Source organism: Glandiceps talaboti, chromosome 11 (assembly GCF_964340395.1).
Source record: "Glandiceps talaboti chromosome 11, keGlaTala1.1, whole genome shotgun sequence".
NCBI classification, from domain to species: Eukaryota; Metazoa; Hemichordata; class Enteropneusta; family Spengelidae; genus Glandiceps; species Glandiceps talaboti.
Window position 1 is genome coordinate 15501804 of NC_135559.1, and position 26401 is coordinate 15528204.

At 36.0% G+C, this 26401-nt stretch overlaps 1 protein-coding gene across 1 annotated transcript; it reads left to right on the plus strand.

Moving 5' to 3' along the window:
* Nucleotides 1-13594: 13594 nt before the first annotated feature.
* LOC144442068 (arylsulfatase B-like) lies at nt 13595-25386 on the plus strand. The gene is made up of 17 exons (XM_078131338.1): nt 13595-13632; nt 15196-15307; nt 17072-17113; nt 17556-17673; nt 18126-18177; nt 18571-18674; nt 19215-19318; nt 19691-19803; nt 20750-20851; nt 21358-21421; nt 21575-21672; nt 22110-22243; nt 22816-22874; nt 23463-23586; nt 23728-23807; nt 24103-24195; nt 25205-25386. The coding sequence occupies exons 2-17, from the start codon at nt 15211-15213 to the stop codon at nt 25384-25386; spliced, it is 1566 nt and encodes a 521-aa protein (XP_077987464.1). The 5' UTR covers nt 13595-13632; nt 15196-15210.
* The last annotated feature ends 1015 nt before the right edge of the window (nt 25387-26401 follow it).

The window sequence follows — 26401 nt, forward strand, 5'->3', positions numbered from 1 at the left end:
TCGTTGAATATGTTATTGGAGATATAGACAATGCTAAAAGCAGGAGGTAAAACAATACAACTAAGCAGGAAGTACTTCAACTTTTTTAAATGTCGGGACCAAAAGTATGAGCTCTGGTGCTATATTGATGTATCATTTGATTAAAAATATGCACTTCTGAGACCTAACAAATATATCAATTTTACAATAGGTGGGTAGGTAGATTTTTCATATTTTTATTTTTTTAAATATTTTTTTTTTCATATGTAAGTGTCTAGTTCAGGTAGTTATGTTTTCCATTGTTTTCCATGTGGTCTCTGTGTCTTGGTTTCTTCCCATTAGATGTACTGCCATTACAGGTTAGAAGAACACTTTTATATTCATATTGTCTTTTTAAGTTGATATCAGTTTTCACATCCACTATTTCTTGCGAGACTTTTTCGCGATCGTATTATTATTTTTTCTCGAATACGTACAAAAAAGTTTACAGTCATCGTGAAAAACTAGATGGGGTCGGGTAACCGAAACCAAACATATTTTTATTAGGCCTGATCAAATTAGAAACATTGGAAAGGAGAGCTCACTCGAGTGAAATTTCAACATTGGCCTAATACAAAAGACGAAATAGCCATAGCCCTTCGCATAGCCATTATCAGGAACATTCTTCTCCTCTTTTCAACCAGTTAGAATTTCTCGACGTTTTTAAGTTACACAAGTATTTAGTAGGGGTTTTTGTTTACGACTTAATACACAATAATTTACCACACTCTATAACCGATTATTGCACGCTGTTGACGAATGTTGATGAATACAATACACGACAGAAGGCTCAGGGCAATTTATGTATTCCTCCAGTGAAAACATCAGTTGGACAACAATCAATATCATATACAGGTGCAACTACATGGAACGACATCAAATACAATATCAGGAAAGAACCAACACGACATAGTTTCAAGCGGTCTTAAAATGGATTTACTAAAAGAATATATAGCATAGTTGGCATTCTTCACCGAACTTTCTTCTCATCACTTTTAAAATGACTTGGATTGGGATGGGGGTTGGGGGAGGGGCAAGTGCGTTTAGTACCACCCGTGAATGTTTAACCATTAACCATTAATGTAAGGGGTCAGACTTGATTAGAAAGCTATTTTCTGACTCTCATTGCCTGTATAAATTGTGTATAAATATTTTTTTTTCCAAGTGATCTGTAATTATTTCTTGTACAGGTAATAAAAATCAATCAAAAAACAATCAAATAAGGACTTGTCTTTAGATGCCTTTAGAGAAGTGTCATATCTGAAGAAAATTGAATGAGACAACATGAATGTGGAACTTCACACTGTAATAGTTTCAAAACTGTAATAACAATAGAATGAACTGAAGATACCCCGGGGAATGGGGGGGGGGGGTAAATAACACAGTCCAAAACACAACACCTAATCGGCAGGCTAAAGTGCAACACAATCAGTATTGATACTTACACTAGCATGAGTTCCAAGAACAAGAATCTTCTCTTACCAGTTTTACGACGTGTGAAAGGGGCATTATTAATTTAACTTTTTTTGGCAACAATAGATCTTGTATATTGAAACCTCTATCTGCTAGTATTGCACCGCCTGCTTCCAACAAATCAATGAATCCAGATTTGCTAGTTATGTATCGATCGGAAACATTTCCCGCCCACAATGTAGATAAAAAGGTGAATGCTCCTGACTCACAGTAACTAACAGTTTGAAAGTGTTGTGGGACTTATATGAACTATATCTTACAACTTGGGCTTTTACATTTCTTGGTGTCTCAATGGAAAATTCTGTACAATCTATGATTGCTCTGACATTGGGAAACTTTAATCTGAATGATAGGGGCATGTATTTATTAACTAGTTGTCTGGATGGCCATACCATACGCTTAGATAATATTGTACTCATGTAAGTAATCCAAGTGGTAAATATCTGTGAAACCCTTGATTGCGACACCCCAAACTGATCACTCATAAAAACAGTAAGAAGACCTAAACGAAAACGAAAGTGTCAATATATATTCTTCATATCTACTTAATTTTCTTTGTGGTCCACTCTCCTTTCCTTTATTTCTCTGATAATTCTTTGCTTGTGCACTTTCCTTTCCACTCCAATACTTCAGCTTCATCTCACTTTCATCTAGAATACTGAAGAAATTATTTAATTTCTTTTTACTGGGCACACCAGTATACTGACTGACAGAGGAATCTGATTCAACTACCTTTTCAATAAAAAGGTCACAGAGTAACTTACTTTTATTAGAAAGTGTTCTGGTCATAGACTCATTTTCATTAATATATTTATCTATCTCAGCACATGTTATATCAGTTTGAGTTCCTGTACTTGTAACTGTACTGTTTCTGTTGTTATTATTGTTATTATTGTCACTTGTTTCACATTTCCAGCATTCCTATTGTAAGCTGTATGTACTCAGTTCAAACAATACAGGTATCACTATAATTACATTTAGAAAGGGACTGTGTATAAACATTGACTAGTGCATGATCATGGGGGCTTTTAGTCGTATTAGTGTTGCTCACATACATAAATAATATCACTGGACACAGATGTAACAGTAACCAACGTTATTATTGTTCACAATGATTTCAGGACAATCTTGAATTTTGACCGTAGTCAGTACAAATAGTTTAGAAATACAATTTCTTGAAAGTATTTACAAAGTTCAGTAAGTAAGTCTTTCTGGAAATATTACAGTAAAAGATATATACAAAAGTATTCTACAAAGTTCTTACAATGCTAATACAAAGTTATTACAGTTACAAAGTTGCTATAAATGTTCACAAAGTGTCTATTGCTTAATAAAGGATACCTAGCTTTAAAGTATTCCACACATTTCTGCACAGTGATCACTAGTTGTAGGGTTTCAACAGCCGGTAATCGTGACGGCTTGTTCAGCAATCTGACGACACACACACACACAACTACAGCAACTCTACCCGTATATAGCAATTGTAGAATTAGGTAATCAGGAAAGCGTTCGATGATAGGAAATATCAATCAATGAAGGTAATCATGGGATAGCGTTGACAGTCGTTGATAATTACAGGAAATGTTCAACGGCAAATGGCTAACATAACGCATTTACAGAACTTGGCTCACTATATCTACATGCGACAATGACGAAAGACTGTCTCATTTGCATAACGCACATGGTCTCTTCGAGGATACAGAATAGTTGACCAAGAAATCAAAAGTATCAGCAAGTCAAACTTCTTGTAAAACTCTTGTTAATCAATCTGGTAATCTGGTGTTCCGGCGATGACTGGAATACACCGAGATAAAGAAATTAAGGGTTTGTCGTTATATTGACCATACAATACTAAATCAAGTATAAGACCATAGGCATTGGTACTTGACGCAACATCAAGTTCACTGGCTTCGCTGACTACATGTACATGAATTATCTTCGACCCAACATCATTAACTATGTCGATCAGCTCCTTTTGCTTTCGAACATTAGCTTCCTTGGTCCTAAATTCAGTCTGTTCATTAACGATAAACGGCCGAATCCATGAAATTTAGACGAGTGTGCACAGTTAGATGCAACTCGGTTTCCGCCATACGTTAACAACAACAACAACAACAACAACAACAACAACAACAACAACAACAGCAGCAACAACAACAAAACACATCACATGACCATCCAAAAGCACAAGCCAAGACGAACGTTGGTGGCGTCATACTACCAAACCGCTACACTATTATCATTATCACTTATTGATATAATTCTCACTTTGGCAGGTCTGTTATCCAATTCATCATTTTTACAGGGAGTACTAGTACGTGTTATATACTTGTGAGATTATCCACTCTATTCTGAATTCTATTCTTATTTAGTAATGACATTTCTAGTATGGATGACGAATTCTCAAATGTATCAACTTGATTCTGAATCCAATTATGATTGACTGATAGCGTGCAATGGAGATGTTGAGAATTCGATTCTTATTCTAAAAGTATCAACTTGATTCTGAATCTAATTCGGATTGAGCAATAACGTTTCAATGGGGAGGTTGAGAATTCGATTCTACTTAGTGTCGACTTGATTCCGAATCCGATTCGGATAAAGCAAATTATCCTGCCAATGCTATCCACTTTTTCAAATTCTTCAGCGTCGTGTCCAAGAAAACGATATCGCCATGTAGAATATGTGTTCTGAAGGACATTTGCAATGTCGTCGGCAAATAGATCTATTCTTCTGCAAGAAAAATGATCCTTGGAAAAATATCTGTAATTTCCCAAAACGCTCATTTGTAAAACACATCATATTGCAATGCACACTGATCATGCAGAAATCTGATTCTTGCTCGTACTGTTATATTTCTAAAAAGAGTAGGAGATCCCATATTGAGGAACTGTGTGCGAAAATAAGTAACCAGATTTTAAACCGAGTGCAAAACCATCGATTTTTGTTCCTATACACATTGCTGGAATGCGCAATTCTGGGGTATAGCTTTGAAACATGGTGTACCCTTAATTGGAAAATTAATTATATGAAACCATATGAAATTTGAAAGTTATACTTAGGATATTGGTTGACAATCGACAATAATTAATTTTGCAAATGAGCTATTCAGATTATCAGCTCAATCAAAGTACATATGTACTTCTTTTCATCAATGCGTGTACTAAATTATCTGAAATTTAAAGTATGCATTCTAAATATATTGCTTAACTCTCAAAGTGATTACTTATGCAAATTACACATTACAATCAATAATGACATATTAAAAGTACATCAAACACGTATGATTTATAAGATACAATGTAAAGCTAAAAATCAAAGGTTTATCGCAAAATAAATAATATACTAGTATAAAATGAACACCAAACGACAGTGAGAAGAGCAATGTGCAAAGGGGAAAGAATGCAACCACGCAGAACCTTTGGCAATTATTTTGATTTACAACTTTTAAAAATCAGAAGGGAACATCTTTCTACAACATGACAAGTTTTCTTAGAAGACACATGTCGTCAAAAACTAGACTTCTGTGTGACTAATGGATGAAATAAATGTATGTATTTGCCTTGTTCTCTATGTTATGTGTCCAAGATGTTTTAAAGAGTCACACCTATATACTACAATGTCTGCAATGTGCACAAACTATCCTGGTTTTGATCATCTGCCCTTAATGTCAAGGTCAAGTTTAATGCCTCAAAAGAACACTTCCGCGTGATGATACAAGGGTAGACACTTGAATCAAGTCTCTATGTATACTCAGGTTTCAGAGTTATGCAATAAAATCATGATATTTTTTACAATAGTCCACCATGCAGTACAAATTTATGTGAGCACCCAAATGTATAGCTAGCTTTTATATAAATTGCTCTTCTTCTGTGTTACTTGTAACCATGATTCATAAAGAATTGGCAGCACATAATTACAAGAAATGTCTGTGACATGGAAGAAATAGCTGCATTCTGACAATTGGCCCTGGAGATCAAAGTCAAAGGTCAAGGTCTACTAATAAAGATTGCCTCTGATAATATACCATTGGCCACTTTAACGGAGTCTCGATGTATTCAAGGTCTTGAGTTATACAGTAAGTGTTGATTTTCAACTATACATATGACCACCATTTGGTCAGCAATTGTTTTCCTTTCTTTGTTTGCCTTTTCTGTTTGTTCATTTATTTGTTTGTTTCTTATTTACTTATTCATATATTCATTGTTTTATTTGTTGACGGCAAGGCATCTGTGAAATATTTTTTGCATGCATTGGCAGTGCAGTAAATTCATTACATATAGACGAAAAAGTTAGGATCAAATTGAAAATAAAGAACAAGACACCAAATTAAACACATGACAAGAACATACGGAAGAGTAAGGAGAGTGAGAGATTGGGGTTATTATAAATCATTAAACTGATGGACTAATTGAATTAATGTGAATTGAATGTATGCGACATGTGCGGTGGATGCCCTGAATCTGAAGGATAGGGAGTGTGCTTCCAGAATATTGAATTTGTGTTGTGTTGATGAACGACATCATTAGTTGTGATAAGCTCAGAAAGGTATGATGTACTTTGTTATTAAGACATGTTTAACAATTTTATTCAAATTGTGGTTTTGTCACTCTTGGATGGATGGCCAATCAAACACCATCTGGCAGTAGTTGTCGTCTTTGTACCTTTGTTCACCTTTATTCTCAGATTCAGTAGTTGTGGTGACCGATTCAAATTATACACATTTTGCATGCGTTTTCACACCCATAGGGCCAGCGGAACTGATGGCAAACCTAACTGCATGATTTTCAGCTGTCGCAAACATGATAGTATCAGTTTTTAGACATAACAATTTCTTGTGGTCTATTTTAAAACGGCAAGAAATGCAGTAATTTGTGAACGGCTTGGGACTGAAACTTCTATCACTCGATTGAATCGAGGCGAGACTCGGCTAATTACTTTATTGGGCATTATGGCACATCATTCCTTTGGTTTGTATACATAGCAAAACCATCGGAATTACTATATTTAATCACTGTTAAACTAACGTGTTGATGTATGATTATACAACAATAATGAATACTCTCTATTCGGTCACAGTCGCTAGATAAGTTAGTCTGTGGAATTTGAGCGTCTGGGTGTACCTGACACATTATGATGTGAATGATGCTGTTGTTCCTTCGATAAAAAAGTAATGCCAGGTATCAGACCACCCATGTTTGGTATGTGGCCGTCCGTATGGTAACATTTAGATGTTACGCCCTAACATTTTCTTCATTCAGCCAACGAAAATAAACGTGACCTAAGGGGGTCTTTGTGACTACTACGAGTCGACAGATTATAACTATTGGAGAATAACATAATTATAACAGCGTCGGTAATATCAAAGAAAAATTGCAGAAAGTAATGGTAATTTTGAAAGTTTTGACTAATATTTCGGACACAGCAGAACCAGTGACGTAGCCGCACATTGTCGTAACATAGACGCGCGTTATCTTGAAGTAGAACGACCAGAGTATATATATTGCATATGTTTTTGTTCTAAATGGCTCGTGCATGGTACAACAAAAAGTATTCCCTATTTCCCGCATCGTCATATATATGCTATACATCAATGGCAAGCCTACTTTCCATAATGTCACCTTACAAACATACATATTTCAAGACAAAAATATCCAAAATAACCCTACATCGTTTTAACTATATGACGTTTTTGCAGTCATTCCTCAATACCAATTCACCAACCTTTTAAACATAGAAGTATTTACTAATGACGTATTGTTAGACGTTCTTTGGCATCCTGATATAACTTGATTGATTAAACCTGCACTAGATATAACTGAGGTGTTGTTTCTAAAGGTGCCTGGAAATGGGCTTTACGCCCATTGGTTTACTTGAATAAATAAATATTATTATTTTTGATCAGACAACACCACAAAAATCAGTCAATTGATCAATATCACACAAAAAATAAGTCTTATTTCACCACAAAATAATCATTCAATCTTTCAATCAGTTAATCAATAAATCGATCGATCAATCGATCAATCGATCAATCAATCAATCAATCAATCAATCAATCAATCAATCAATCAATCAATCAATCAATCAATCAGTTTCACGCTAGCTTATCCCTGTGCGCCAGTGATTCAATAATATTCAGGCAATACAATATTACGAGTAAGTCATTTTATCTTTTAAAAATGACAAAAAACGTTCCTAGTTGTATATAGTGCATCTTTAAAACCATACCATATGTGTATTCATCGCTATACTAGTATCCAATATTTTATTTTCATCTGTTTCAAGTCATGGAAATTTCCAAAACGTTTTAGACTATAATGATCAATCTATGAGTAACTCAAAATGACATTTATTCCCTAATGGCCTAATACTTTAAAATATTTAAAATACCAGTATTTAACAAGACCTTATTTTCATGACTTTCTCTTCATTTATTGTTGTGTTTATTACATTCTGCCGAAAGAGTAAATATGGTTGTCACTATTGACGACGTATTACTGCCTCATCAAATACAAATGAAATGATAGCGGCATGTTATCAATTTATAATGTTGAAACCAATATTATTGGGAACAAGTCGAGTTCTGATATGAGTTTACCAGGTACAATATTTGTAGTGAATAAATTATTATCTCTACATCAAGGAAGAGTTAGCTATTAAAGTATTATTCAAAACCTGTATCAGATTAGGATTGAAAGTGCTTTATTTATTTTGTTTCTCAGTATTCTTTCGAAATAATCAAGAAATTCAATGTTTAGTACTTGTTGCACCAAACCACTGAAAAACCTCTGTCAACAATTATTTTAGACAATATGTTTGGTGTTATGGCCGGACAAAGATTCATGATGACGATAATGATGACGTCGACGACGACGATGATGCATGTTGCTTCTCTCTACAATGTTTGTCTATTTTGATGTTTGTTTGTTTGTTTGTTTGTTTGTTTGTTTGTTTGTTTGTTTGTTTGTTTGTGTCTGGCTGTCAGTCTTTTTAGCTGGTTGTCTGTCTGTTTGTCTGTGTGTCTGTGTGTCTGTGTGTCTGTCTGTCTGTCTGTCTGTCTGTCATTTACAGCATTCCACATATGCACATTATATTGTTTAGTGTCCGTTGTGGTGATGGTCGAATGGTAGAAATATTTATCACAAGATTTCGCATTATGCCGACTCATCTGGAAGCTTAATAAATAGAAACCTCATTGGGGTGTCAATACCAATATTATTCATGATGAGATTATTATCTGTCTGTCTGTCTGTCTGTCTGTCTGTCTGTCTGTCTGTCTGTCTGTCTGTCTGTGTAAAATCTGTCATAAACAATCAGTCGGTAGTATATTTTATTTTTTGCGGAAATTGACACATGTTTGTGTTTTGTATGATATAATTCCACATCGAGTATTTTTGTAATTTTGTATTGTACTTTTAAAAGCCTAATTGAGGTATACATTTATAATTTTGTAGTATTATAACAACAGTGGACTAGAAGATCATGTTATCGTGATGTCGTTAATTTTTGCCCAGTACTGCTCCATACTCTACGATGTTTGCGGGCGCATCGTAAGCATCTTATATACTTGTGAGATTATCCACTCTATTCTGAATACGATTGTTATTTAGTAATGACATTTCTAGTATGGATGACGAATTCTCAAAAGTATCAACTTGATTCTGAATCCAATTATGATTGACCGATAGCGTTCAATTGAGATGTTGAGAATTCGATTCTAATTCTAAAAGTATCAACTTGATTCTGAATCTAATTCGGATTGAGCAATAGTGTTTCAATGGGGAGGTTAAGGAATTCGATTCTACTTCGATTTTTTAGTGTCGACTTGATTCCGAATCCGATTCGGATAAAGCAAATTATCCTGCCAATGCTATCCATTTTCTCAAATTCTTCAGCGTCGTGTCCAAGAAAACGATATCGCCATGTAGAATATGTGTTCTGAAGGACATTTGCAATGTCGTCGGCAAATAAGTCGGTAAAGTCCCCAAAGGACCAGATGGGCTCATTAAATTGATTGTGGTCATCATATACTAGTGTACGACGATCATGCCCAATATGGCCAGAAGTAATGAAATGTTATATTAATCTATACATTTACAAAACTAGATTAACACCGAAATCATAAAAAAGTTATTCTCTGCATGACAAATCTCTCAAATTTCCTACATCTGGAGTTAAAATTCAAACGTAATTCAAAAAGAATGCGCTGGTGAACTTGCTAAATTTTCATTCTTTTCTATGTGTAAATCTCTCTGTGAGGTCTCTGTCTCTCCCTCTCTCCCCCCCACCTCTCTCTCTCTCTCTCTCTCTCTCTCTCTCTCTCTCTCTCTCTCTCTCTCTCTCTCTCTCTCTCTCTCTCTCTCTCGCTCTCTCTCTCTCTCACACACACACACACATACAGAAAGACGGTCTGTCGTTTAACTATTAGACAATCTATTCTGACATTCCATCCTTTAATAGAGAGCCTTTGAACAAAGTTAGCTGAATAGACCATTTATGGATATACAAGGTTATACAGATATGTCTTCTATCTTCATATTCTGTCCCAGATCAAGTTTCTGTTTTCGATGTATACTTTTCCTTGGTCAGTGCACTAAGACTTCTTCACACGGAGCCCGCAGGTGCTATGTTTGCCGGGCCTGGGTGACTCCAGGATAGCCTGTGGACTGACTGGGAAAGCCTTGACAGTCCCACAGGAACGTGATATAGAGAGTGTAACATAACCCTGTCACATAGTCCCAAACCTGAATGGATCTCTGTAGCATTATGTGTGTGTGTGTGTGTGTGTGTGTGTGTGTGTGTGTGTTTGTGTGTGTGTGTGTGTGTGCATAACAGAAAAACGGTGGGAGCAATTCCCAGCACAAAATTAAAAAAAAAGAAAAAAGAAAAAAGAGACTTCTTGTGCAAAACCTTTATTTTGTAGAGATTTATTGGATTGACTAGGTAACATATTCATGACTGTGATTTCCGATGCGAGTCGCAAACGAAAAAAGCGGGTACTCATGTGAAATAACACGGTGTTTCTACTAGTTACGCCACTATACTAACGAAATCAACAATATTGACGAGTTGATCGTGTACGCTTAAAATAGGTACCACAAGTTGCTAAAATAAAAGTGGGGGATTGATTGGCGATGGTAAACCTTGATATATCTTTGAATAAATGTTGTACAGTAAAAAACTAATTTCAATCGGTCATAAGGACCGACACGTTGCGATAGTTCTGCAAAGCTCTGTGTCCTTACGAAAATATGTTGATCTCGGACTGACGGACGGACGGACGCTAATTTCGCACGCTGTTGAGTAATAATGCAGTATTTAACATTCTGTTTATGGGTTTCCTGTAGCGGAGTGGATTGAGCTCGGGAATTTCTCTGTGAGCTACTCAAACCCAGAGTGAGTGTTCAACAGACTCGATGGGTATGTTTTATCACTCAGTCGTATCTGAATCACAAGAGGAGCGTGAATGGGGGAGGGTGGGGGTGGGGGGAGGGGAAAGACACTCCTGAAGTTATGACTAGAACTGCCAGGGATGACTACTCACATGGAGTTCGCAAGTGCTATGTTGCCGGGCCTAGGTACCCCGAGATAGCTTGTGGACTGAATCTTAAATTAACAGTTCCATAGCAAAGTGATATGGAGCGTGCAACAAAATCCCAAAAGTGAAAGCACTTCTCTAGAAAGTGTAGAAAGTATGGTTGTGTTTATGCGTGTATTCGTCTGCATAAAAAGAAACTCGCAGGGAGCAAGTAGCAGTTGTCAGCACGGATGAAAAAAATCTTTGTTATATATGTAAGGCAAACGTCAGTCGCTTTCCACAAACGTAGTGGCATACATTTTAAAACATATTTCACTGTACAAAATTCTTTTCTTATGCAATTAAACAGTACGTTGTCAAAGGATTACATATACTTGCTTAACTCTACGGACTTTGAAAATCATTTAAACACACACACACACACACACTCACACACAAACAAAACTGTGTTCTGTTGTGTGAAATGACCAGCTGAGTTAGTGATTGTGAAACAGTCGGGTGAACGACTCGGAGTAGTGCCCAGCGCCCCTGGGGATCGGAGAAAATGGGAAAATATAAACAGTTGAGGACGCTTTCCTTTAAGAAACTACAAATGAATAACAAACTCAAAACAATAGAGGAATATGCGACTTACACATCCCCCAAGGGACTGGTACCAGTCTAAGGAATACATACAGTGTAAAATATTTCAATAACGGTCACTCACCTGTACATCAGACGAAATGTTCAATCTGAAGGACTTTGTACCGACCCGTCATGTGTAATTAACCATCGTAAACAGATCTTGTACACCAAGTTTGAAAAATACACATTTGAAAGTATCATCTAGAGCAATGATTGTCCTTGCTCACGTGCACGCAAAAGCTATTGGCATTTCATTTCATTCAATTGATTCAATTCAATTGTATCGGTGTCGGGAGTCGGTCGAGCCGAATGGTAGTATTTACGATGTATCATAAAAAGTTTTAATTTCCATCGCCGCATATGAAAACATCATGGTCTCTACAACGTTGTATCTACCTGTATGTTTATCCATTCCTGTCATGATTATTTTATGATATACACTCTACAAAATTGTGGAAGTCGATATTGTTCTTTTGCAGTACCATATTTCTTTCGTGATTTGTCTTCACTTTTGTTTGTTATAATTATGCTAGTCCATTTCTAAGGTTTCAATGTTATCAATGTTTCCAATCCAAGTTCAACCTTCTTGACATACTCTAGTCTCACCTGATGGACTATCAAGAATATGGTCAAAAAATCTGTTATTTGACGCTGTCAGGGAATGCTGTCAGCGAAAGTAGACAGGCATGACTGACCAACCATTTATGAATCATTGTGGAATCAGTAATCAATTAATGTTAATAATCCTCAAATGGAGAGTGGTGTTGCTAATCCATCCATCCATCCACTCACTGGTCACTATATCAAAATCTGGGACAATACTTTCATTTGTTTCTTATAGCCATTATATTTATTATTAAAGAAATTACTCGCCTAATTACCTTCTCTGACTTTACTGCCCACATTGATAATTTATTTAAGCAGATAGGTAATTATACCCATTTACAAACTTTGTAGATTTCACACCTGTCTCTTTTTACTTTTCACTTATTAAATAATCATGTTGCTCATGATACAGACCTTGATATAGATATAGTCCCCAATTCATACCCTACCGGTTTTGCTACTCATGACATAGTTGACATACCTAAAGTTAACCTGACACAAAACAAAAGCAGTATTAAATATGCACGTACTCATCAATGGAACTCCCTACAGAGCCACCTTAAACACATAGCTCATAGAGACAGTTTCAAAACAACTTGAAAAGCTCACCTGAACAATTTTCGTAGGAAACAGGTGTATATATTTCTTTAACTTGGTATCAATTTTATATCAAATGTTCTCCGACATGTATTTATTATGTTAATCATTATTAATATCATATCATATTAGTCTATTTATTACGACTACTGTTGATATCTCCTTTCTTCTCTTTCAATTTTGCACAGTTACAGACGTGTACTTTTTTCTTGAATATTTATTTCGCCAGGGTCTCAGCATCGACTAGTTCAGCTCTATCTATTTCTGTGATCCTCACCTGGTGTATTATCCCGATAACCTCTTTGAAATGTTCATATTTTGATACGTTTTGTATCTGGTGAATAAATCAATTCAATTCAGTTCAGTTCAGATCAATCAATCAATTCAATGTGGTACCTGTAAGCCAATCAAGTAAAAGTAAATCACGTGATTTCTTTCTAGTCACCAATTGGTTGATCATCCCATACCAAAGGTTAGTAGTGGCATACGACGTGGCATCATTTAGCCAGTCAAATAGGGACATATCATGTGATTTGCTTCTATTAATACGTGATTGGTGAAACTGCTGTGTAGTTTCGGCGTTTCAATGGTGACAGGGGGTGCATATCTCGATATCTTTAATGTTATTTGATTACGTAGATGTCTGATTGGTTGAAAGAAGAAATACCATCCGGTCATTTTGGGTTGAATTTCTATATATGTGGTGTCCGTCAAGAGATAATTTCATACCGTCTCCAGTGGAGCAGAGAAACTCAGTTCTAACAGCTTTCTAGGTGAGTATAGATTATTTTATGTTTGCTGCTTTTCACCCTCGGGAGCTGATTAGATGTGTGAAATGCTAGAATCAGGCTGTGGGTGGACGTATCGACTAGCGACAGCTTCAACAAAAAGGAACTTTAATAAGCCTATACCTGTTGCAACACTAAAAGTGTAAGGTTCCTCTATCTATCTATCTATCTATCTATCTATCTATCTATCTATCTATCTATCTATCTATCTATCTATCTATCTATCTATCTATCTATCTATCTATCTATCTATCTATCTATCTATCTATCTATCTATCTATCCATCCATCCATCCATCTATCTGTGTCTGTCTGTCTGTCTGTCTGTCTGTCTGTCTGTCTGTCTGTCTGTCTGTTTGTCTGTCTGTCTGCCTAACAGTATTGCCTGTCTATCTATCTATCTATCTATCTGTCTGTCTGTCTGTCTGTCTGTCTGTCTGTCTGTCTGTCTGTCTGTCTGCCTGCCTGCCTGCCTGCCTGCCTGCCTGCCTGCCTGCCTGCCTGCCTGCCTGCCTGCCTGTCTGTCTGTCTGTCTGTCTGTCTGTCTATCTATCTATCTATCTATCTATCTGACTCTCTCTGTCCATCCATCCATCCATCCATCCATCCATTAAACCATGAAGGTTTGACAAACGAGCTACAAGTTCATCGACAGTTGGCAGTTTAAACACGAACATATTGTCTTCATAAACTTAAAGTCACCTTGGTATAATAACTGTGTATACATAGATGTAAGAAAAGATAAAATGCATACGAAACGATGTGTGGAGTAAAACTGGGACATAAACTTTATTTCGTGATAGCTTTGTTTTGTGACCGCTGTATCATGTCAGAATTCAGGGGTCCTTAATTTGGCGTAAATTATTATTCTTTATCACAAATCCAAGCGCAGTAATTACAAATTCATGACAGTAGGGGGAGTTAAAAAACAGCTTGCGTTTTTACCTTTAAACAAAGGATACAGTGGTTCCTAGTATCTTGAAATGTGTGAACTGATAAAAAACTGGAACATAGACTTTTGTTTCATGACTGCTCTGTGTCCGGCCTCACGGACTCACTCAAAACCGGAGCCAGATGAATCAGATGCTTACGGCTGTTCTGAGTCAAAAACCAAGTCACGAATTCTCAAAGATTCGTTAGCCATCAAACATTCGACGCTTTGGTCATTACAATAATTAAATTACAATTAGACACTAAAATAACAATAGTGAGGAACATAAAATAACTTGAATCACGTCTCTAGTCCTACGAGGCAGTATTTATTGTCTTTAAACCTATTGGGATAAACGATAGTCCTTCCTTTAACTAAGTGTTTGGTGACATCCAAACACAGTGTCATGTCTGAATTCAGGGGGCCTTAATTTGGCGTCAAATCACAAATTCATGACAGTAGGGTAAGTTTACAAAAATTTTAGGTGTTTACCTTCAAGCAAAGGACAAATTGGTTCTTAGTATCTTAAAATGTATGACGTTTCTGTGTCAATCATTAGTTTATAAATATATAATACACTAGAATTAACTTTAATCCTTGTTACTCATTTTGTTTCAGATTGTGAAAAAGAAAATGAAGTTCATACTTACAATCTGGTTATTAGTTCTATTTATCCACGTGTCGTACTCCAGCTCCAGCTCCAAATCCGACTCCGACTCCCAGGAAGATGGTAGGTGTTGTTGTGAAGACCGTTTATTACATTCTGAATATTGGTCTGCGCAGCCTATCTGCGCATGTTTACCGTGCAATTGGTTGATATTCCAGTGCAATCCTACATAGTTCTCGATATTCATAGAATTTTGAGAGTTTGAATCTTTGAAAACAACATGACAGACTTATTATTATTATTTAATAATAAACTTAAGACTGTTGAAAATGGAAATTCCGGTAAATTTCATGCAGAATAGCAATATTTTTACCGATTGATAACAAAATGCATCATGACTTTCCCAAGTGACATTTTACCGACGCAAAGAACGATACGTAAAGTGAAATGAAAAACAAGTTTACAAAAAACAATGAACAGGAAATTAAACGAGGTAATGTCAAGAAGATATGTGGCCCATTTTGACAATTAGTTGGTATGTCATTGTAGAAATTAAAATCTCTAGCTGATGAACGATGACTAAAACCGAATTATCGAAAAATCAAAATTGCTTGGAAATTGTGATTGTCATTTTACATTAGTAGTGACAATTCAGAATTTTGACAAAATTCGTGAGTTATCATGCATGTTGTAAACTTTAACATGGTTTGTTTTGATCATATTTTATTTTCATACGGTCGAAAAACTAGCCCCCCAAAAACTGCAATAGTCGACAGTACGTTGACTGCGCTATATTTCTAAACACAAATAAATATATGTTCTTGAATATCCTTGCATTGACAGATATTACGTTGCAAGGATTCATCGATATAGAATTTAACAACAAATCGAATAATGTATGAGACATGCTTAAGCCGTGTGTTTTTCTTAGCCCAGGCCCTTTGACCACATATATGTTTTATTTGGTAAAGGCGTGTATCTTTTGCAAAGATTTGCTTTGAAAAATTAAAATTGAAAACATAAATTCATTTGGAAAGTAATGTGATAGCATGTGTAACCAAACAGTGCCAGCTATGTTGCATGTGAAGTAGTAGTAACATTTCGGGAATATTTTATTTATTGGATATAAATTTGAATGTTCTCGTTCAATAAATTTTACATTTTCATATCAGAATGTTTTACTAAAAGACTGTATGATAGAAAAAGTACTGTACAATTTCAATAATACAATCGGATTATTTACTTGTATTTTCTTGTTCATTTGCTCATATTTTCCAAGTCAAAGTCAAACAACATTGCTAGCTGTTGTTAAGTCCCAGGTCTGAACTGAACTCTAATTTTCAATCCCGGATCAGTATCTCCACATTTCCCTACGTGTATTAAGCGAACATTTTCTCAAACGCAGTCACAAAAGGGCAACCATTTTCAAAAAACAGAGTGACAGTAGTCCAATGTTAGGAGATAAAAATGTGTAACACTCACTACAATGGCAGTTTGGAAGGCGCATTATGAAGTCTGTCAGCGTGTTACATGGTCAAAGTCATCCAGTATAATTAGTGGCATATTAATATGCAAATTAGGCCTTTAATACATTCGATGGGTTGGATGAATTGAATTGATGTCACGTTTGAAGCTATAGATAGTGGATATAGATTTGTGTGATATCTGGATACTGTAGAGTATATTTTTTATTTTAAATTTTCAATCCCTCCAGAAATGCAATCACGTAATTCAACTTCGTTTCACTTCCTAAACAGTAAGCCATATAAGATTTCAAATCTGGTTTCTATGGGCTACGAAATAAAAATTCACCAAATTTGCAACTAGCAATTGTCTTTCTAGAATGGACACGCGTTTATTGTACGTGTTTTTTTATATCTCTCTTAGAAAAGAAGCCACATATCGTATTCTTTTTATCGGACAATTCAGGTAAGAAATATTTCATTGATATGACATTGATTGGAGGCTAACGTTATGGTTAAATGTCGGGCTCTGTAACATATAAATTACAATTGTGAATTCATGTAAGTTGTTTACTCTAAGACTTGTCAGGCTTATCAAATAGCAAAGTTTTGATACATTTATTCCGTTGCGTGCATAATGAATTCAAACTACACATTGCAGAATTACCTTGCATTACATGCGTAGTAATCTGGTTGTATGAATACCTTATGATTTTTCATTGTTAAGAAACTGTTACTGTTTGAAAACGGTATGGCAGAGATCATCGAATGCCAATTTTCTCCACAACAATTCCAGTTAAAAGTAGATGTTTATGTTTCCATTTTCTACTCACATCAAGAATGACTTCGACTTAAAACAACTACATGTGACATTTGCAAAATGCTGATAAAAACATTTTTTCTCCCAGGCTGGAGTGATGTCTCTTGGAACGATGAAACGGGTGTTATGCAAACACCTAATATGGAAGCATTGGCCAGAAGTGGAGTCATTTTAAACCAAACATACGTTCAGCCAATCTGCACACCGTAAGTAAACTAACCCATAGTTAATTTATTAACATAGAGCCCTTAATATTGGAAACATTTTATAAATGACAGGAGTAAAGAATATCATTGAAATTTAGTTTTATTGTTAACTTCCTTAACGATTACAGCATTGTCTTTCGGATGTTTTATTGACAATAACATAAATATGTAGGCCAAAGGATTTGCTTCTATGTTATTTGCTATTTCATTCACTATGTATTTTCAAAGTGAAGTGATCTCGACAGATTGTTTGCTTCTACATATAAATATTTCCCGCCTAAATGTAAAGTGATATATTTCACGTTTACTGTGCATATAATTATAGAAAAATGTTACCCATCAACATCGATATGTCTACATTAAGTAATTTAATTATAATCGTTATGTAAAAGAATGTAACAAACATGTACAATTTACAATAATATAGTTCCATATTAACTTACATTCTACAGAACAAGAGCCGCCTTCACTACTGGTAGATACCCATTTAAATTGGGACTTGGGGTAGGTAGAATTTGACTACACTATGTTTTCACAACCTAAGCGCTTTGTCAAACAGATTTTACGATGAGAGTATGTATGTATGTATGTATGTATGTATGTATGTATGTATGTATGTATGTATGTATGTATGTATGTATGTATGTGTGTGTGTGTGTGTATGTATGTATGTGTGTATGTATGTATGTATGTATGTATGTACCTACGTACGTGTGTATGTATGGTAGTATGTATATGTATGGTATGTAGTAGTGTATGCCCCTGTCTGGCAAGTACATTTGCCCCTCACACAACTTGTGAGTGCAACTTACAACATGACCAACCATTTACAATTTATTATTTATATTTATTGTTGACAATTTTAGTAATCAGCGAATTTCTTTGTAATATTTGTAGCATGGTATGATTCTGCCACCTCAAGCAAGTTACCTGAGACCGAATGAATCCACCGTGGCTGAACAATTGAAACAACGAGGATATGCTACACATATTGTAGGAAAGTAAGTATGTAAACTGCATTAGTGGCTACACAAAAATAAAGTTAAGATACTGGTAGTCATTGCTCTGAACCATGCTAACGTTGTATGCTGTGAGTGTGTGTGTGTGTGTGTGTGTGTGTGTGTGTGTGTGTGTGTGTGTGTGTCTGTGTCTGTCTGTGTGTCTGTCTGTCTCCTTTTTCGGTTGTCTCTATTGTAGTTGTCATGTTCCCTGTTTATAAAGCAAAAGTTACTTTACACTCCTTAAATCGAAATAGACAAAAGAATAAAGGTTTAGCTTCAATATTTAAAACATTTTTATTTGTACGTGTTAAGTGAAGTTCCCTCTGTGGTGTGAATCAAGCACTTTTTCGAGATAAAAGACTGGTGCGATTTTAGCTGCAGTTACGGAGAGCATAGACTGAATGAATTGTTTACTTAGATTATTTGTCACATCTTTAACATGTTTAAACTGTACAGTTTCTAAGGCAAAGTAATATTATTTGAATGTCTTTATCGTCTGTGACAACGAAACTGTATTGATCCCACTGTTTCCATTATCAGATGGCATCTTGGAGCTTGTCGTTGGGAAGTTACTCCAACATTCCGTGGTTTTGACACTCATTATGGTCCCCTAAATGGATACATTGACTACTACACTCATGACGGTAATCTTTGTTTTATTTAAAGCGTTCATCATATCGCTTTTAATTTTTTGAATTTGTTAAAGATCTGTTATCGGAAAGCAAATTACTCGTTACTTTATTTCTTATCGACTAGCAGCGAACACAATCGCAGCATGGTTAACATAAGCTTCTTGGTGATTGCAGTTCAACTTAAAGATTGTCTTGTTAGGAATATTTGCCTTATATGGAGCATTTAATTCATTGGCGTACTTGCCTTATGGAGTAGTCGCCATGGCCTGGTTACATGTCTTATATGGAGTATTGCTTTACTGATATTTGCCATATAAGGAGTGGTCGCTTTATATGGCGTAGTTATCTTGAGAAGCTGCTATAAGTCCATGTGATTATTTTCAGTTGCTGTGAGTAATGCCGAGGCAAGACTGTTCGGTGAAGACCCAGGTGAGGTTGCTCTGGATTTCCGTGATAACACCGGTGTCGTGTCTGATAAAGTAGGAACTCATGCTAGTGTAAGTATCAATACTGATTGTGTTGCAGTTTAGCCTGTCGATTAGGTATTGTTTTGGATTGAGTTTTTTGAACCCCCTATCCCCGGCCTATCTTCCTTTCATTCTATTGACATTACAGATTTACGACTATTACAGTGTGAAGTTGCACATGTTGTATCGCTCAACTTCCTCCAGATATGACACTTCTCTAGAGGCATCTAAAGACGCATCCTTATTTCGTATCAGGCCAATGTTTTACAAGTGAGCTTTCCTTTTCAAGTTGATAATATGCAAAAAAGATGGGCTTTAGAGTAAAGAACATAATGTAGTGTGAATTGTAATTCAAGACGTGACCTCACAATAGTTTAAGTAGATCCTTTGGCATTGGTTTATCTAGTGTTAAGCAATTACCTAAGCTTACTATGGTGTATCAAACACAATATGTGGTTAGGAGGGTATTTAATCACGACAATATTACGAATACAACATGATATACTAATTGCTTAACAGAATGAACACGGCTCAAATTCAGGACAAAATGGCATTTGATTTAACGGACGGTATAGGAAAATATGCTTAACACAAGTTCTGTTTGAGATTCCAATAAGTCGTACATCGATTTTTCATTTTATGTACGTACACACCTCAATCTGCTTTATGTAGTTTAATGATAGCCCCTCTCGAGGAAGTCCAATGTACAGACTTCGCAGGAAGAACGAGATATCTACCAACCAACAAAAATAGCACGAAACCCCCATACATTGAAAATACATTTACAACTATTGCACAAGTAGGAATTGTAACATTATAATTATCCACAGCAAACTAATGTGGCTATTATTAGTTTTGTCATAAATGTTGTTATATTAGGTTACGTTTGTAAAAGCAGAAAGAACATCTCATTGCATAAAAATAATAACAACAGTAAAATGTCTATAACAACAGTAACAAATGTCGTATTCTACAGGACCTGCTCCGAGAGAGGGCGATAGACATCATTAAAAGTCACGATCAAGACACACCAATGTTCCTCTTTATGGCAAATCTGCTGCCACATTTCCCATTCCAGGTGAGTACGATGCCCTGTTATACTTACATATATGTGTTATACTTATATACACTGCATTATCATTGCAGTTCAATGTTTTACAAATAAACTTATCATCAAGTCGAATATAGTGAGCTATTGTATTCCTTAGTATGCACTGGTATAGAGAAAACAACGATAAACGGACATCGACCGGAACGAAAAGCCAAACTTTTCTGACAGGCTTGACGAAAATGATCTCGTCTCGATTGCATGCATCACTTGTTCACTTAATATTAATGTTACATTTGACAATCATTACTTCATAGAATGTGTTTTGGTATTCATCTTGTTGTCAACTATCACTGTCTCACACAATCTCTTAGATTATAATATGTCGTGTCGTGATTGAAACGGGGCTTTTGTTACCTCAAGAGATGAGATATTTGATATTCGTTTTACAAGTAACCAAAATTCTTAGTAGTCATTTTAAAAGGAAATTAATGTCGTATATAAGCACATAATTGAATATTTTTACTTTGTTTCAGGCCCCTGAACGGTTTCTAGCGATGTATAACGAGACTGCAATACCTGGTCTCAGAGAATATCGTGGTAAGTATGTAATTGTTAAAAAAGTGTTCATGAAATTGTTCTAAGAGAACATCATTGTCATAGAAATACTTGACGTAAACCTCCAAACTGTTAAATGGCTATTCTCTCGAATCGTTTAAGAATACATTATCATATTTATCTTCTCTCTTCAAGCTATGGTATCCATGCTTGATGACATGATAGGACAAATAGTTCAGGCTCTAAAAGAACGAGGAATGTGGGAGGACACATTAATTGTATATCTGGCTGACGTAAGTACACTAGCCTGGCTCAAGATTTGCACCTATTGTTTTTCGACATGTATTACTATAAAACGTAAATGCATCTTGTTAAATTTCGATGAAAAGCACTGCAAAGTACTTTGCATTGATTTGAAGTCATGTGTTGTGCTTCTGGAATGAGGCTATACACAGCGAGTGCCATCGGCGTAGTTCCCTTACTTCATTAAAAATTAAAAGCCAACCCTACTCCAATAAGTTGATAGGTAGCTGGCAGTTTGGGATTAACCCTTCTATGGGCTAAAGACTAACACTACTGAAAGTGCAGGAATTCGTTATGATTAGAATTATATATACAACTTTTCTTCTGTGTTCCGTTCTACTCATAAATTTCCTAGTTTATTGCTTTAAGAGTATGTGGATTGTCTGGCTAACAGATGAATAGTTAACGTCATATTTCTATTTTTCAGAATGGCGGTCCTTTCTTTTTTGGTTCTCAATGGCCACTGCGTGGCGCTGTTCAGACTTTATTTGAAGGTGGTATACGATCACCAGGATTTGTTCATGGCAAAATGTTGAAAAAGACCGGATACGTAAACAACGAGTAAGATTTCATTTTAATCTGTCGATATGTAAATGTTTTGTAATGATAAGAATACAATGTAGATAATGTTTCGAAAATTCACAATATGAAATGAAAAAAATAAAAAGTGCCTTTTTTGCGACTTTGATATTTGGATGTCTTGTTATCATGTATTTTCATTTACCAAATTTAGATTGTGTCAAGAATTTGAGTCGTGTACATTCAGCTTCAAATTAAGATGCTTCACAACACTACGGGAGATTACATACTGTGGGCAAAATTTAAGTGTCTTGTATGCTGACATTTATTATGATGTACTCCGAATTGCATGTTATATAAACGTCATACATATTCAACTGTTTCTAACGTATCGAGTTCATGTATGTGCAGTCTGTTTTCCTCTGCATCCGGGGGTATGAGACACCTTACTTCCTTCGTGTATATCTATACACTTATGTAAGCTACATGTATTTCTGTCAGGAAAGGGGGTTGGTCAAAGAGTCTGACGACAGTACTTGATAATATCTTAAACTGCCTAATCATGGCCGCTATGTATGACTAATAGAATCAATTTCATTTGGTTTCTTCTTTAGACTGATCCACATCTCTGATTTATTCCCAACATTTATAAACTTGGCTGGTGGTAACATTGGTAAGTTTCACAGTACAAGATCTTATCCGCTGAACAGGTGGTATTGAAATGTTTCATACATTTTTTTCCTTCAGTAAGGAGGGATATATATTAGGGGCGGGGGGTCTATGTGTATGTGTGTGTGTGTGTGTGTGTGTGTGTATCACCATTTTCAAAAAACGGCAGGCTTAATTCAAACGAAATTTGATACACATGTTCTGTAGGGTAATGGCAAAAACTGATTAGCTTTTGGTAAACATTTCATGAATATTAATGAGCAATTTACGTAATTAATGGTTTTCGGTAATTTATTACACATTAGCTTGGTAAATCATCACTTTTAAAGACATTCTAATGTAGTAATAATCGGTGATACTAAATTGTTTGTGTGAAATAAAAGTTTTAGCTGATGATGATGATGATGGGAGGTTGATTATAATATGGTTCACCATTGGGTACAGTTTCTGCTTATGTAAGTCACTGAACGTAGAAGACTATCATAATTGAAACAAATTGTCTGTTAGGAATTTAAACAACCATGCCGCTTTCTTCCCAACATTCCACTTTTGTATACATGTGGTATTTTATTTTCTTGATATCTTTCCACAGATCCAGGATTGCAGTTGGATGGAATGGATGTATGGGAGACATTATCAGAGGGGAAACCATCTCCCAGAAAAGGAGCTATACTTCATTATGACCACCATCCAGTTAGTACTGGGTTGGCCGTAAGGTAATTTGATCCCACGAAATCATATGGTCAATATATCGATGTATTCATGTTACATTCTCCATATTCCAAATCTGGACTCAAGTTCATTTCCCCTGATAATTAAAGCACCTAACTTAACCCCTCAATTATTGTGTTTTACAGACTGGGTGATTATAAACTTATTGATGGCCGATATGATGCGCTTAGGAATGTAACTTTCCGCCTTGATAATCTAACAACAGGTAATTTTGTTTTCTTTTTCAGGCCAATATTATCTTGACAATATTTCATCCAGTACAACAACAAGTCATTAACAATGCCAATGCTATAATTTCAATTGGGATTATTTGTATTTTGCAAATCTTATTCTATATGGTTTACTTCAAATTTGAATTTCTTTACTTTGCAATTTACTTTGTTTCTAAATTTTTTCCTTGGTTTTCTATGTGCTCTCCCGTCCTTGTTGCTATATTATTACAAACTAACACCCTGTTTGAAAAAAAATCATAAGAATGTGATGTATTCTTTTACTTGTAGAACGTTGGTTTCCTAAACCAGAAATAGTCAACCCCGATATACCAAATATACCCCCTGCACCTAAAGAGGTGACCTATCTTTTCAATGTCATAGGTAAGTGTAGTCTAACAATATCTAAGACGATAACCCAATTTTTATCATAACATTTTAAAAAAAAATGTTTTTGTGCTGGGAATTCCTCCCAGCGATTTTCTGTTATGCAGACAAATACAAACAAAGACACACACAAATGCTACAGAGATCCATTCGGGTTTGGGACTACGTGACAGGGCTATGTTGCACGCTCTATATCACGTTGCTGTGGGACTGTCAACGCTTTCCCAGTCAGTCCACAAGCTATCCCAGAGTCACCCAGGCCCAGCATACATAGCACCAGCGGGCTCCGTGTGAGTAATCGTCCCCGACTTTTCGAGTCATTACTCCAGGAGTCCCCCCAAATTCGCACTTGTCTTGTGAGTGAGACATGGCTGAGTGATACAGCCTACCCATCGAGTCTGTAGAACACTCACCCTGGGTATTTTCATTAACATACATATAGCCTAATTACCCAAAGTCATTAATTATGTAAATGACTCATTAAAACTACATGCACTTTGTTATCATGAATGTATGTACAAAATTATATTGAAGCGTGCATTACCGAAAATAATAAATTGAGCATACTGGTCATTAATATTCATAGTATATTTCACCAAAACATAATCAATTCTAGCTGTTACCCGAGTGAACATGTATATCAAATGTCGTTTAAATTGAGCCTGATTTTTGAGAACATGATGACCCAGAAAAAGAGACAGACAGACAGACAGACAGACAGACAGACAGACAGACAGACAGACAGACAGACAGACAGACAGACAGACAGACAGACACAGATATAGACACAGACACAGACTTTTCATCCCTGAATTATAACCTTCCCTTACGGAAGGTAAACATCGTAAGATCTTAAGATTGTCATCGTGGTCTGAGACTGACGATAAAAGTATATTGTCGATTTAAACATAGTCTATGATAAGCAAGGGTACATACTTACAGAATGTGAGTATTTGTTATTTGTTAATACCAACAAATGCAGTATATATTGTTTTCTCCCTTTCAGATGACCCTCGTGAAACTAACGACCTATCTGCAGCAATGCCTGACAAAGTGGAAGAACTACGTCAGTACGCTTATCATGAGACTGCTGGGGCTCCAGACCCATTTTATCCAGATAGAACACCCGAGCTTGCTGACCCTAACTCGGAAGCCAACGGAGGAATATGGACTCCAAATTGGTGTTGAATTACTAAGAACTCAGCACAGTGACTGTAGAAACTTGTATTTGACGACAATTGCTGTGACACAATTCGTGAATCTAAATTTATGTTATAGTGTTGTCTACTTTTACTGCGAGAGATAAATGCTCATTCGTTGTAATTGTAAATTAGGAATATAGTATGAATTAAAAGAAAGCATGATAAATAGATTACATGGTGTGTTGTTTATCATTTAGATTGAGTTTACTAGTTTACTGGACCTGTTACTCTTAGCACACTGCACTCACCCAACACTAGATCATGTTACTAAATGCAAGGGTCACTGACGTATAACATGGATATAACATATTGTATCGTTCCCAATATCAACTTACCAAAGTATACCACACAATCAAACAATCGTATAAAACCACGTTTACCACGATGATTCCCTCCAATAGCCAAACCACATATAATATACAAGTGGACGAATCATACATGAAGCATTGCTCAGCAAATATAAGGGACCCTTACCGACCAACGGTCTCTGTCCATCATAGTCTATCTGTCTGTCTGTCTGTCTGTCTGTCTACCTACCTACCTGTCTGTCTGTCTGTCTGTCTGTCTGTCTGTCTGTCTGTCTGTCTGTCTGTCTGTCTGTCTGTCTGTCTGTCTATTTGATTGTTGAACTGCCTACGATCTGTCTGTCCCAGTGTCTGTCTCCGACTCTCTTTGCCTCCCTGTGTGTGTGTGTGTGTGGGGGGTGTGGGTGTCTGTTTGTCGTTTTGTCTGTCTGACTGTCTGTCTTTGTCCATCTGTTAAACGGCCTACATCCATAATAACATTTTAGGCCAATCTGTCTAGGAATTATGTAGATTTTAGGTGTTTTTTATACCAAAAATCCTATGCGATCATTTTGATTTTTAACAATTTTCCATCTGCACGCCCTATCTATTGTCCCCACAAAATATCATGGCAATCCATCTCGCGGCTGTGGATTTTAAGTCGTTTACACCCAATACACAAACACACACACACACACACACACACACACACACACA

Excerpts from the sequence above, each read along its gene's own strand:
- LOC144442068 (XM_078131338.1), top strand. The coding sequence starts at position 15,211 with ATGAAGTTCATACTTACAATCTGGTTATTAGTTCTATTTATCCACGTG. Across the intron at positions 17,674-18,125 it reads GTTCAGCCAATCTGCACACC|AACAAGAGCCGCCTTCACTA; the intron begins GTAAGTAAACTA and ends TACATTCTACAG. Across the intron at positions 24,196-25,204 it reads CTATCTTTTCAATGTCATAG|ATGACCCTCGTGAAACTAAC; the intron begins GTAAGTGTAGTC and ends TCTCCCTTTCAG.